Source organism: Rhinoderma darwinii, chromosome 1 (assembly GCF_050947455.1).
Source record: "Rhinoderma darwinii isolate aRhiDar2 chromosome 1, aRhiDar2.hap1, whole genome shotgun sequence".
NCBI lineage: Eukaryota > Metazoa > Chordata > Amphibia > Anura > Rhinodermatidae > Rhinoderma > Rhinoderma darwinii.
The window spans coordinates 448,350,878-448,363,951 of record NC_134687.1 but is presented as its reverse complement, the minus strand read 5'-3'; the positions used below and the strand labels follow the sequence as shown (position 1 = coordinate 448,363,951).

The window sequence follows — 13,074 nt, the reverse complement described above, 5'->3', positions numbered from 1 at the left end:
TTGTTCAGAGTTTGGGCTAGAACCCTTTTTTTCCAGTGAAGGGTAATGTTAATGCTACAGCATAGAAATTCCATTTAAAAAAAATTTGCTTACAACTTTGTGACAAAAAATTGGGGAAGGCTTTTTCCTGGTCCATCATAAAGTGCCAGTGTGCGCAAAGCGAGGTCCATAAAGACATGGTTTGTTGAGTTTGGTGGGGAGGAACTTGAGTGGCCTGAACAGAACCCTGACCTCAACCCCATCCAACACCTTTGGGATGAATTGGAACGCCCCTTGCGTGCCAGACCTTCTTGCCTAACATCAGTGTCTGACCTCACAAATGCTCCTTTCCCTAAATGGGTACAAATTGCCACAGACACACTCCAAAATCTTGTGGAAAGTCTTCCCAGAAGAGTAGAGGTTGTTGTTGCTTCAACCAGCTTATATAGGTGTGATGGTCAGGTGTCCACATACTTTTAACCATATAGTGTTTGTAATGCCATGTCATTTTTACCATCACTGTTGGATCAGAGATTATTGGAGAGTTTACACCATTGTTTTTTTTTCATCACAGGTTGATCTTTTTTTGGCAAAAAGCAGAGGGACCCCAGTGCTTTAAAAAACACCACGGCCCTTTCATTCTAGGCATCGGTATGGGTCCTAGACTCCTAGCTGTCAGTCATTGATGACATATCTAATTGATATGCCATCAATGCTTATGGTGAGAAAGCTAGTTGAGGGTGATCAGAGGAATCAAGTGACAGAATGGCTGGATTTGATTTAATTTGCCAAAGATATGAGTGGCCAGATTTAAGGATTATCCTTAATGAGTGTAGGATTATCCTGTAATGAGTGGACTTGCAATATGCCTGTCACTATATAAGGAAACCTTCCCTATTCCAGGTATTATAGAATTCAGCTGAGATAGTATTTATTTGTATAGATGACTGAGCTGATCATGAGACCACTTCTTGAAAGGATCTTACAGGCTCCATTTGTCATTTAGAAGAAAAGTGTCAGGTAATCCCTGTCAGCCCAGATGGACACCGGCTTTGCATGCAGCAGTGCCTCCTTTCCACAACTCCTGATCAGGTTATCGGGGGTTGGTAAGTGGGTGCCGATTCACCCCACACTAAGGATGTCATTTATAATAGTTGCAAGAAAACGGATAGATTAGCCATCAAGTTGAAGAATGAAACACCAAGTTAACCATTCAGAATCTTTATTTCCCTTTCGCCAGTAGAGATTTCATTCTGAAATTATAGTGTCAATAGTCTTCAGGGGCAAAGAAGCCTGCAAGGCACTCTGGACAACGCCAGGTGACCGCTACATACAGTGTGTTGCAGGCCCCACAGACCCTGAGGATATAAGCCCTTGGCAGAGGAGTTATACACTTTTTATGGGGGTGTTGTGTTTTCAGGAGGACACTGTGTGACTTGACTTGAGTTACACATGAAGCTGGAAGGAGAGGAATTGACATACTAAGTGGATGTGCTTTACACGGTCTCAACTTATTTACACACAAACTTCACACAGACATCCAGAATCAGCTGCCCTGCTGACAGAAAATAGAGACGCTGTGTATCTCTATGGTGGGCCCATGGAATATCACACCATATTACACTTTCAGCTCCCGAAAAAACATGTACAAAGCAAAATGTTATTGTTCATATTGCTCCACTGACGCTTCTTTAATAACGCACCGCTCCAGTTAGCGAAAGAAAAGCCAGGCCTCGCCACAATGTCTATAGTACCACAGGGAGTCTTCGTTTCTCAGTGTAAGTACTCAGAATCAGAAAGTTTCTTTTCACTGTTTTGTTTTGTTTTTGCAAAATAAATAGCCAGTGTTATATGTTCCAGTGTTCTTGCTTTTTTTTTTTTTTTTCTACATATGTATTTTTTTTTTACTTTTCTGTTTCGTAACAAAGAAAAATAGTCAAGCAGTTCTTTATAATGTCCTAAAAATGTCCCGTTTTTTATTGGTGAAAACTGCAGAAAACCACCTTAAGGCTATGTTCACACGGAGTATTTTGGGGGAGGAATATCTGCCTCAAAATTCCGTTTGGAACTTTGAGGCAGATATTCCTCTCCCTGCACGGCGATTTTCGCGGCAATTATCGCGCCGTTTTTCGCCCGCGGCCATTGAGCGCCGCGGGCATAAAACAGCGAGATATACGCTTTCTCCTGCCTCCCATTGAAGTCAATGGGAGGTCAGAGGCGGAAGCGCCCGAAGATAGGGCATGCCGCTTCTTTTTCCCGCGAGGCAGTTTTACTGCTCGCGGGAAAAAGACGCCGACGCCTCCCATTGAAATCAATGGGAGGCGTTCTCGGGCCGTTTCTGCCGAGTTTTGCGATGCGGTTTCCGCGTCAAAAAATTCCGCAAAATACCCCGTGTGAACATAGCCTTACAGTTGTTTTTGTGTGGATAATCTGCTGCTGGAGCCTGTTCAGAGCCATTCTTGCTTCAGTTAAGGTGGAGAAGTTGGTTTGGTCAGGATATAAGGACATTACCTTTAAACAAACGGGCACAAGACAGGCTCTCATAGTGCAGTTACTGCTGAGTAGCCAACAAAATATAGACTAGGCCTCATGCACATGGCCGTGCCCGTAATCACGGTCCGCAATTGCGGGCACGGCCGACGGCCGCGGGCTGCAATTTCAGGCCATACTCCCATACAAAGTAAGGGAGCATGGCCCGTAAAATACGAAAAGTAGGACATGCTCCATAATTCCCGACACGGTTATGTGGCACGGACACCTATCTGTAGTGATACGAAAAGGTGTCCGCGGCCAATAGAACCGGGTGGGTCCGCAATTACAGAGTTTTTTTTACGGTCGTCTGCATGGGGCATTAGGGTCTGCCTTCATAGTGACCAAACTTTATATTCTTGCTACTGTTGTTCAGATGCAACAGTGAAAAGCTGCAAAACAAGGTTAACAATATAGAGGCCCATTTACTGCATTGAGGACAATAGAGGGTGAAGGCAATAGAAAGTGAAGACAATAGAGTGGGGCGCGATCCTGACCTAAACCAACTGAAGGCCAAACTGCTGTAGAGTTTGTGCCGCAGCATTTTACTAGGAAGGGCATTTGGCATGCTTTATATTACCATTCTGTGGTATAGTAATATGTTATATACCACCTACCAGAAGACATAACATTCTGGAGAAACACTATTCATATGGTACCAGGAGGCAAAATCAGCTTGATAGCACATAACAGTATATAGTACCAGTACTACCAGAAATGTTTCGCCTTCTATCCGTCAGCGTCTGTAAAACACCATTGATATTCTATACAAATAAGATGATTACAAATGTAAAAAAATCGGAAAAAAGTCCCAAAATAATGGCTGCTGTTCTCCGGCCCTGTTTTGAGGGCGGTTTGAAGTAGCAGGCCCAGAAGGATAGTTACAACCACAGAGAATATCATTTTGGTAATGTAGTGGCTACTCATTTTGCTTTATGTAGTTCATCTCAGTATGAAGTAAGGCTACATGAATGAGACAACCTATTGGCACCTTGATTTCTAGGAAGTTCTGAAGCAGCTGCAGCTATATTTTGGCCAAAGAAAAAAACCGATCATCTTGTCTTGCAGCTACAAAGTTGCAAATGTTCAACAATTTTAAATATATATAACCCTGTATAGCTTTGGCACATATAGTTGGTGCCAGGTATAGCTGGAAAAATTCAGGATTGTTTGTTCGGTGCTGGCAATATAACATCTTTTCTGACAGAACTTAGTGACTATTGTGACAACTGCTTACATGAGATACCTTATATTCCCGTTGGTAGCCATTAACCCCCTCTAGAAAGATCTCTCCACAGGTTTACCACATCGGGCACCAGTCAAGCACAAGTTGATCCACGCACAACACACACACCGCACATACTTGATACAGGGAGCAAATAAAACACATTATTTTCATGGTCGGACACCAGAAAAATTCAAGTCACCCTTTCAACCTGAAGACATCAAGTTTGTGTGGGTGAGGGATTTACTCTGGACGTTCAGTGCCGTATATGGGGAACTTCTGTGTTTAGCCACCCCCTTGCTTAGTATTTACTTTGACCCCCTGGCATGTGGTCTCAGGGTTAAGGACGTACTCTATTTTCTGTGCAGACTCCAGGGGAAACACCTAGCACAGTCCAATGTATTTGAGATTGTTCTGGATAATAACATCTGTCACTGCGTCAAACACAAACTGAATGTTGCTGGTGTCCGTAGCGCAGGTGAAGTGCGAATATATCTCCTTGGTCTCCTTGTTGCGATTCAAGTCCTCAAACTGACGCTGGATGTAGACTGCAGCTTCCTCATACGTATTCTGTCCCTTATAGTCGGGAAAGCAGACGGTGAGTGGGATGCGTCGGATCTTCTCAGCTAAGAGGTCCTTCTTGTTGAGAAAGAGGATTAGAGAAGTGTTGATGAACCAATTGTTGTTGCAGATGGAGTCAAACAGGCGAAGACTTTCTGCCATGCGGCTCTGTGTATACAGAAAAGTGGGTTAGCTGTGGATCATTGACACATTATGTAGGGATTAACAAACGGAAAAATCTTATAAATGGCTCTAAAGGAAGATTTCTGCTAACATTCTCAAATGATGAGGTAAAATTGATGGACAGTCCCAATGGTGTCTTCTCAGTGCCCTCATAACATGAGATGCAGTCAGAAGATAATGAAACCACCATGTGTATCTCTGAGTGCTGTCCACAATTATACATGAGAATATATTGTCAAATACAAACATTTTTTACAAATCTAGTTTACATCTATAAAGCAACCTCTTTCATTTTAGAAGTATTGTAAATATATAGCTAGATATAGATAGATTTTGAATGGAAGTGTAGATATTGGCTGCTATCTATAAGCACAAGCCCACTCTTTCATCATCGCCTGGAAGTCAGAAGGTGCTTTCTATTACGTCTCATGAACACGGCAAAGCCATACAGAATCCCTACAGTTCCCTATTGTGGAGCCATGGGCACTCTGTGTGCCTCCATGTGCCTATTCTATTCATTGCTTCTAGGGGAGAATACCTCTATGATACGGTATGCGATAGAAAATGCCACTTTTTTTCCCCAAGGAATCCATATGAATCAGTAAGACAAGGCCTTTGTATACCTCCATATGAAATAAAGAGACACAAAGAGGTACCACAGGCCCCATAAAAACGTGGATCCTTAATACAGTAGTGTGCATGAGACTTTACAGTACTAGAATGATTCTGCAAGCAAACAAACCACCAGTAAGAAAACGATTAGCATTTAGTTACTTCACATATGTTAGTCCTATTAATGAAGATATTGGAGTTTGCGTTTAATATTTATTTTCCTGTTGCTTAAATGGGTTGTCCGGGATTGGCCAAAAATTGGGCATGGGGGGAAATGTCATTAAATATTAAAAGAAGCATAACTTACCCGTTAAATCCCCTGTCGCTCTAGCGCCACCACTCCAGTGCACCCTGAAGGTCTCTGTTTACTGAGCTGCGGCGATGACGTCACTCTACAGCCACTGCTGAGGAGCACCCGAGTGGTGGCACTGGGGGGATGGTGGATTGAACAGGTAAGTTATGCTTCCTTTATTATTTGATGGCAATTGTCCCGTCCCCCCCTTGCCTGTTTTCTGGTGATCCAGGACAACCTCTTTAATAATGTGCAATGCACAACGGTTAAAGAGCATTTTTTCCCCAAAAAAAATCTCACTACATGAATAAATCATTGTTGTCCTCTTCTCTCAATGTGCTAAAAATCACACATATGTTGCCACTTTTTTTCTTACGCTGCTGATTGGTAAATCTGCCCAGTTCTGCAGTGATAAATAATATTACTACATAATTGGGCAGGCAAGCTGGGGCGACAACTCCTGTGGAAACTGTAATGACGGCCATACTGGTTGTCAGCCCCCCGTTCATAAAACTGATATAAATACAGCTGAACAGAACATTAAAAGATACTACACAAGAGGACAAATGGGGTAAAGTGATAAATGTTACATTGTCGAGGGTCCAAATGCTGGGACCTCCACCGATTGCAAGAATGGGGCACTACAGTCACCCTTCCTTCTCATCTGCATGTCTGGTTGTATGGAGCGGTGGCTGTGCATGTGCACTGCTGCTCCCTACAACTCTATGGGAGGTACAGAAACAGCTGAGCGCTTTCTAAGGCTGGGTTCACACGGCCTATTTTCAGAAGTAAACGAGGCGTATTATGCCTCGTTTCACGTCTGAAAATACGGCTCCAATACGTCGGCAAACATCTGCCCATTCATTTGAATGGGTTTGCCGACGTACTGTGCCGACGACCTGTCATTTACGCGTCGTCGTTTGACAGCTGTCAAACGACGACGCGTAGAATGACTGCCTCGGCAAAGAAGTGCAGGACACTTCTTTGCAACGTAATTTGAGCCGTTCTTCATTGAAGTCAATGAAGAGCAGCTCAAGGTTACGGGCGTCAAAGACGCCTCGCAAAATGCGAGGAGGAGCTTTTACGTCTGAAACGACGCAGCTGTTTTCTCCTGAAAACAGTCTGTCTTTTCAGACGTAAAAGCCACTTCTCGTGTGCACATACCCATAGGATTTGACTAACTGTATGTAATGAATACAAGAAGCTGTTCACAGTGTTTATCTGCTATGAATGGAACCTTTGGATCTATCACATACTGTATTTCTTCATGCAGATCAGTTTGGCTTTTAGAGCACAGGGGTCTGGGCAAAAATCCCATTTTGGGTTCTCATCCTTGTCACCAGGTACTGCTAGATAATTAACAAGTCAATGGCAATGAGAACCGAGAGTATGCCGCAGGTAACGGGACCCACTGTGTACACTCAATCTCATCCAAGTAATGTCAAGGATCCCCTCAAGTAACATTGTAGCCACCACACTTAGAATTACTCGAACAGACTTGGTATGAAGGATTAGCTTACATATGGCTCCAACATGCCTCACTAACCTAGAAAAATTATTCTGATATTTTTACAATGAATTATCTTTTACCTTTTGAGATTCCTAAGCAAGCAAGACTTAGGCCTGATGCACACGACCGTGTTCGGTCCGTGATATACGGTCCGCATGTCGGCCGCTTGTCCCGGACCGTACAAAGTACAGGGAGCCGGGCTCCTAGCATCATACTTATCTATGACGCTAGGTGTCACTGCCTATCCACGTAACTACTGTCACACACTAAAACATGATTACAGTACGGGACAGTAGTTCCGCGGACAGGCAGTGACCCCTATCGTCATAGATAAGTGTGATGCTAGGAGCCCGACTCCCTGCACTGTGTTCGGTCCGGGACATGCGGCCGACATGCGGACCGTATATCACGGACCGAACACGGTCGTGTGCATGAGGCCTAATACATGTCTAATACACAGTTAATCATATTAATAGTTTAATTCCATTTGTTTGATCGATTAATTTGAGTTATTAATACTGGTGCTTGTAGGGTTGTCACGACGCCAGAATTTTGACTTCGATATCGATACTTTGTGTAGTATCAGGATTCTCGATACCAAAACGATACTTTGCCAATAATAAGAAAACAAATAAATAAACCATCCTTCCATTATCTGATGTGAGGCACGTGGTGTGATGAATTTTGTACCTCCATGTGCCTCACATTAAGGCCTAATTCACACGAGCGTATTTCACGTCCGTGCTACGCGCATGAAAATCACGCACGTCGCACGGACCTATTTATTTTGCTGACGTGAAACGCGTGACATACTAATGACATACGCGCGTAAAAAACGCAGACATGCACCGTACACGTATGTCACACGGAACTGCAATGCAGGAAAAACCCTGCGTTTTTTACGCGCGCAAAACGCACACGTTCGTGTGAATAAGGCCTACTAGTAATTAACCCTGTCATGTTCCTCATAATGGGCAACATTGGGTTAATGCGTGAGGTACATGATGGGGTAATTACTAATAATGTGAGGCACATGGAGGTTCAAAATTCATAATACCTCGTGCCTCACATTAATAAGTGAAAGAAAGCATCATAAATGACGCTATAAATTTGTTGTGCAGGTTATTACGGTCGCAACAATACCAAATATATGGTATGTATATTATTTTATGTATGGAGACTTTTATTTTTATAATGTTTATTGTAAAAAATGTTGGTTTTTTTTACAGATTTTTTTTATTTAATATTACTTTTTTATTTTTTTTACATTTCTATTTTTAAACTTTAATGTACTGGCATATATCTATATGCCAATTGTGAGAAAGTCATCGAGGGAAGGTACATTTCCCCTAGAATCCTGTCATATGTATCCTAGGCTCCAGGGAATGAGTAGTTCTTGCAATAGAAAGCTCTAGCTTTCCAATCTCGGCTTAAGGAAAAGCCGGAAAAAGGGCCTGGAGTTGCATTGGAGAAGAGCAGGACGGGTTCCCCAATCCCTAGTCCATCTCTGTTTGTAGGACAAGGCTGCTGCTCAATTAGCTGCACCTGTAGCCTGTGTATAAAAAGGTGCAGACACAGTGTGTGTGAGTCTCACCCCTGACTCAGACTGGAGACTACTAAGGCTGGAGTAGCCTGTATTCTATGTGAGTAAAGACCTGTGTTACTTTGTGTCCAGTGCCCGGTAGGAAGGCACTCGGTATAGTTAGATAATATCTTGTTTAGTTAGTGCTCAGACAAGCAGGATTTATTTTGTATTTTGCCTTGTTGTACAAGAGGCTGTTTCTTTGACAAGAATAAAACACAGGCAAAGCCCTGTTATGAACTTTAATGCACGGTGTCCCTGTCTCTGGCTACTAAGAAACCGCTGTACCAACCTCTCCTGATGTTAAACCCTCACACAATACATTAGCCTGTGTATTGATAGTTGTACCCGCGTGAGCAACATGATGGGATGTGGCCGGCACTGCTGTAATGAGTGCTGGCGCCGGTACTGAAGACAGAACATGGGGGCGCTTTGAAGTGCGCGAGCCATGTTCTCTGTCTTCAGGGCCGGGGCCCCCTCTCATTAGTGCAGCGCTGGTCGCATCACATCATGCTAGTAACTAAATAAATTTCGCAGTTTAGCATCGAAATACATGAATTCACCGTAATTAACCATTTGAGTGTGCACAGCATCGAAATAGTATAGATATATGGATGCGTCGTGCAACCCTAGGTGCTTGTCTTGTTGATAAATATGGGCTACTTGGCAATTTTGGCCGTGCGACTTGCGTCACGGCATGGCAGTAATGAGAGTGAATGTGGTCACATTGCGATCTGCAGGTTATCGCGACCCAACAGTCGCAAGTAATCCAAACTTGATGAATTTCTTGTGACTGTCGTGGTTATGGCAAAATGCAGGTCACAATGTGGCAACATTCACTTTCATTACTCCGATGTGCCCAGCGTGACACTGCATTGCAGGTTGCGCAACACAGCAATCTTTTCCCATACACCCAGTGTCACGCCCAAAGTCGCCGTGTAACTATAGCCTTAAACCGCACCTGGTTGCTCAGAGAATGTAAGTAAAATACCCCAAACAGTCGCATGCATCGAAACAAAAGTGGCGCAGGAGCTTCATAAATACGACGCCAGGAAACTGCCATCACTAGGTTGATAAATCTGCCCCATTGTGTGTAGGGAACATCATATTCTCCTCTAGACTTTTGGGAAACATCTGGCCACTGAGTTTTTAGTAACCAAAAGACGTTACTAAAATGCCATGAAAACTTGACTTTAAAAGGGTTATCCATGATTTAAAACCTAACAGCCTATCCTTGGCTAGGCCAGAATATTAGATTGGTGGGGATCCGACAATCGGGTTCCAGTCTGATTTCTACTTGCACACACCGTTAAGGTATGTGCACACGACCTCTTTTCAGACGTAATGGAGGCGTTTTACGCCTCGAATTACGCCTGAAAAGACGGCTCCAATACGTCGGCAAACATCTGCCCATTGCTTGCAATGGGTCTTACGATGTTCTGTGCAGACGAGCTGTCATTTTACGCATCGCTGTCAAAAGACGGCGCGTAAAATTACGGCCGCGTCAAAGAAGTGCAGGACACTTCTTGGGACGTAATTGGAGCCGTTTTTCATTGACTCCAATGAAAACCAGCTCCAATTACGTCCGTAATGGACGCCGTGAAAAACGCGTGCACTTGTAAAAACGTCTGAAATTCTGGAGCTGTTTTCTCCTGAAAACAGCTCCGTAATTTCAGACGCATTTTGCGTTGCCGTGTGAACATACCCTTACTTTTGCAACGGATGTGCATTCACTTGAGTTCCCCGCTCAATACCTCCCTCTCTGAGCCAGAATGGTGAGTCGCTGTGTAGAGAAGCTCCCTCACCGGCAAACTCAATTCGTCCATGTATTATTTGAATGGCCGCCATGTATTCCTTCATTTACATTGCAGTAGCTTCCCCTGGCAATGCAGTTTCCAATAGACCCGGTTCTTGGAAAATGATCTATCTGTTTACACTTTCAAACTACAGACATAGGAATTATTACTAATACTCGTTATATGGCTCTGGGCCGATCGACAACAGATTAGTGATCAGTCCCATAGAAACGCTGTGCATGTTATTATTGTTTGTCATTTCTATTACAATTCGTGTAGGACAGAGCGTGGATGGTATCCAGCTTTGTGTAGCAGAATTTGTTATGGTCTGTAGTTTTAGCAATTAAGCATAAAATTCAATTGTATATAATTTCATTATCCTTAATGATAAATATTAACAATTTAATTGCCAAATAAGCCTGTCGTCCTTTGCTCCGTATTTCAGGAAACAAAAGGAATAATCATCCTCTTGGTGTAGTTGTTCCATATGTCTCGATTTGTCTACACATTTTATAGATCTGTAGTCCATTGTTCTCGGTAACAACCAACCCTTCAGCGGGGTTAGACTGCATACAAAGCAACAGGAGAGAGGCGCTAGCTGAAATGGCCATGTTGGTGGTAACCATGGGGATTGCAACAGGGCCCCATGAGAAGAACATGTGTCTTGAGCGCTCCCAGCCGAATACCTCACATGGTCCACAATGTAAAAATTTTAATTAGCCCATACACCAAAATTAATTAACAGGAGGCAAATGAGCTGTGGAGGCCTGGGGAAAGAGACAGAATAGAGCGAGGGAGGGGGGAGGGAGAGAAAAGCAGCAATATGCAGCGTGGGGATAAGGGACATTTTTCTAGTTGGTCTTTCAGTGCTGTGCTTTTGGCAGGAGTATATAGAGTAATTGGATTTATTGTGGACATGCTCTCTAGGTCGGATAATGTGTAGTGCTGCTGCAGCCCTCCTGCGACATTGTCACATATCCACAAATTATTTACCACATGAACCAGAAATAAAATATTCCGTTGTTGCAAGCTTTTAGACTTCCAGTCGGTACGTTCTAATTTTTTTGTGTACATAGAGACATAGGAAATACTGATGAAAGCACCCACTTAAAATAGCAAGCATTTCCCCTAATATATATATATAAAAAAAAAAACACACAAACAAGTAAATAAAAGATCTTTGTATCAAGCATTACAAAATGCTATTCAGCTGTTTCTTAAGTCGACCATACGCATAAGATAATGATCTGCCGCAATTTGGCTGAACAATCATACGAATGATCCCACCAGCAGCTGAAGACACTAAACTGGCCTATCAGGGAGTCCGTTTTTAAAAAATAAAAATGACAACCTGGGGCTGCTGCATAGTGGCCAATGATTGGCCAATTTCTGCTGATCATGCCACACACAAGTAGTCCATTGTAAACGATTGTTCGCGTTAAAGGGGTTGCCCGCTACCGGACAACTGATGACCTATCCACAGGAAAGGTCATCAGTATATGATCTGTGGGGGTCTGACACCTGGACCCTGCACCGATCAACTACTCCGGTGGTCTCAGGGCACCGGACGTCCATGCCGGAAGCAGATGGCTCCGGTCACGGAATAGCGGCCGAGCTGCAGTAACGCAGCTCTGGTCCTATTCAAGTGAATAGGAGCAAAGCTTCAGTTCTGCAGCACGGCCGCTATGCAATGTACGAAGCCAACTGCTTCCGGTTCAAAACATTGCATACTGTGCAACGACATCCGGTTCCTGCAGGCCACCGGGGCAGGTGATCGGTGTGGGGTCCGGGTGTCGGATCCTCACAGATCTATACTGATGACCTATCCGGTGGACAACCCTTTTAATTTTTCAAACGAAAGTTGTCAGAAATGGTCACAATCGGCCATTTCCGTCAACTTTTATCCCATGTTTATAGCTTTAGGTATCTCTCTCTTTCTGAGAAAGCTGGGTGGTAACTAATAAGGCCACCTTCAGGGTATGTTCACACGGCCTATTTTCAGACATAATTCAGGCGTTTAACGCCTCGAATTACGCCTGAAAAGACGGCTCCATTACGCCTACAAACATCTGCCCATTGCCTGCAATGGATTTTACGATGTTCTGTGCAGACGAGGTGTAATTTTACTTCTTTGGACGTTTTTGGAGCCGTTTTTCATTGACTCCATTGAAAAACAGCTCCAATTAAGTCCGTAATGGACGCGGCAAAAAAACGCGAGTACATGCAAAAACGTCTGAAATTCAGGAGCTGTTTTTGCCTGAAAACAGCTCCGTAATTCCAGACGTATTTTGCGTTTGCCTGTGAACATACCCTTAGGCTTCCCTTTTTTTAGTCACACATTTTTAACATGCTTTTTTTCTGCCATTTTTATTTTCCTATAGAGAAGCCTATGAGAAAATGGCAGCAAAAAAAGTCAAATCAGCCACCTGCTGCAATTTCAAAAACAGCAAAATTAAAGAACTAATATGCCGCAAAACTCACTGTTTGTAGTGCGTTTAATAATTCCTTACTCACTTCAAGCTAACATCTAACCGCAGCAATTTTTGCCGTAAAAAAGTCAAGGAAAAATGGCAAATAAAAGCAGCATTTTTTCAAAAAATGGTGTGTGTGAAGGCACCCTGAGGCCGAGTTTCCATGGGTCGAATACGCTGCGTAACCTACGCAGCTTATCCGACCTGGAAACCACTGCACATTTCGTCCCAGAAAAAAAACGCACCACTTTATGGCGCGGTTTTTCGGGCGGAATTTTCAACTAGTTGGCTACACTATTGTTTCCGTTAAAAAGACGGAAACTTTACAGAATGT

The 13,074-nt window shown here is 43.4% G+C and overlaps 2 protein-coding genes across 3 annotated transcripts in view; one reads left to right on the top strand and one right to left on the bottom strand.

The window, feature by feature from the left end:
• Positions 1–13,074, top strand: part of RSPH14 (radial spoke head 14 homolog) — a 241,319-nt gene that overhangs the window by 70,470 nt on the left and 157,775 nt on the right. The gene's annotated exons all lie outside the window — the stretch shown is intronic.
• The window catches only part of GNAZ (G protein subunit alpha z), a 123,484-nt gene continuing 111,594 nt past the window's right edge, over positions 1,185–13,074 (bottom strand). Inside the window, exon 3 of the mRNA XM_075831727.1 lies at positions 1,185–4,462. Coding sequence (XP_075687842.1) covers positions 4,118–4,462 — 345 coding nt within the window. The 3' untranslated portion in view covers positions 1,185–4,117. The remainder of the gene's footprint in view (positions 4,463–13,074) is intronic.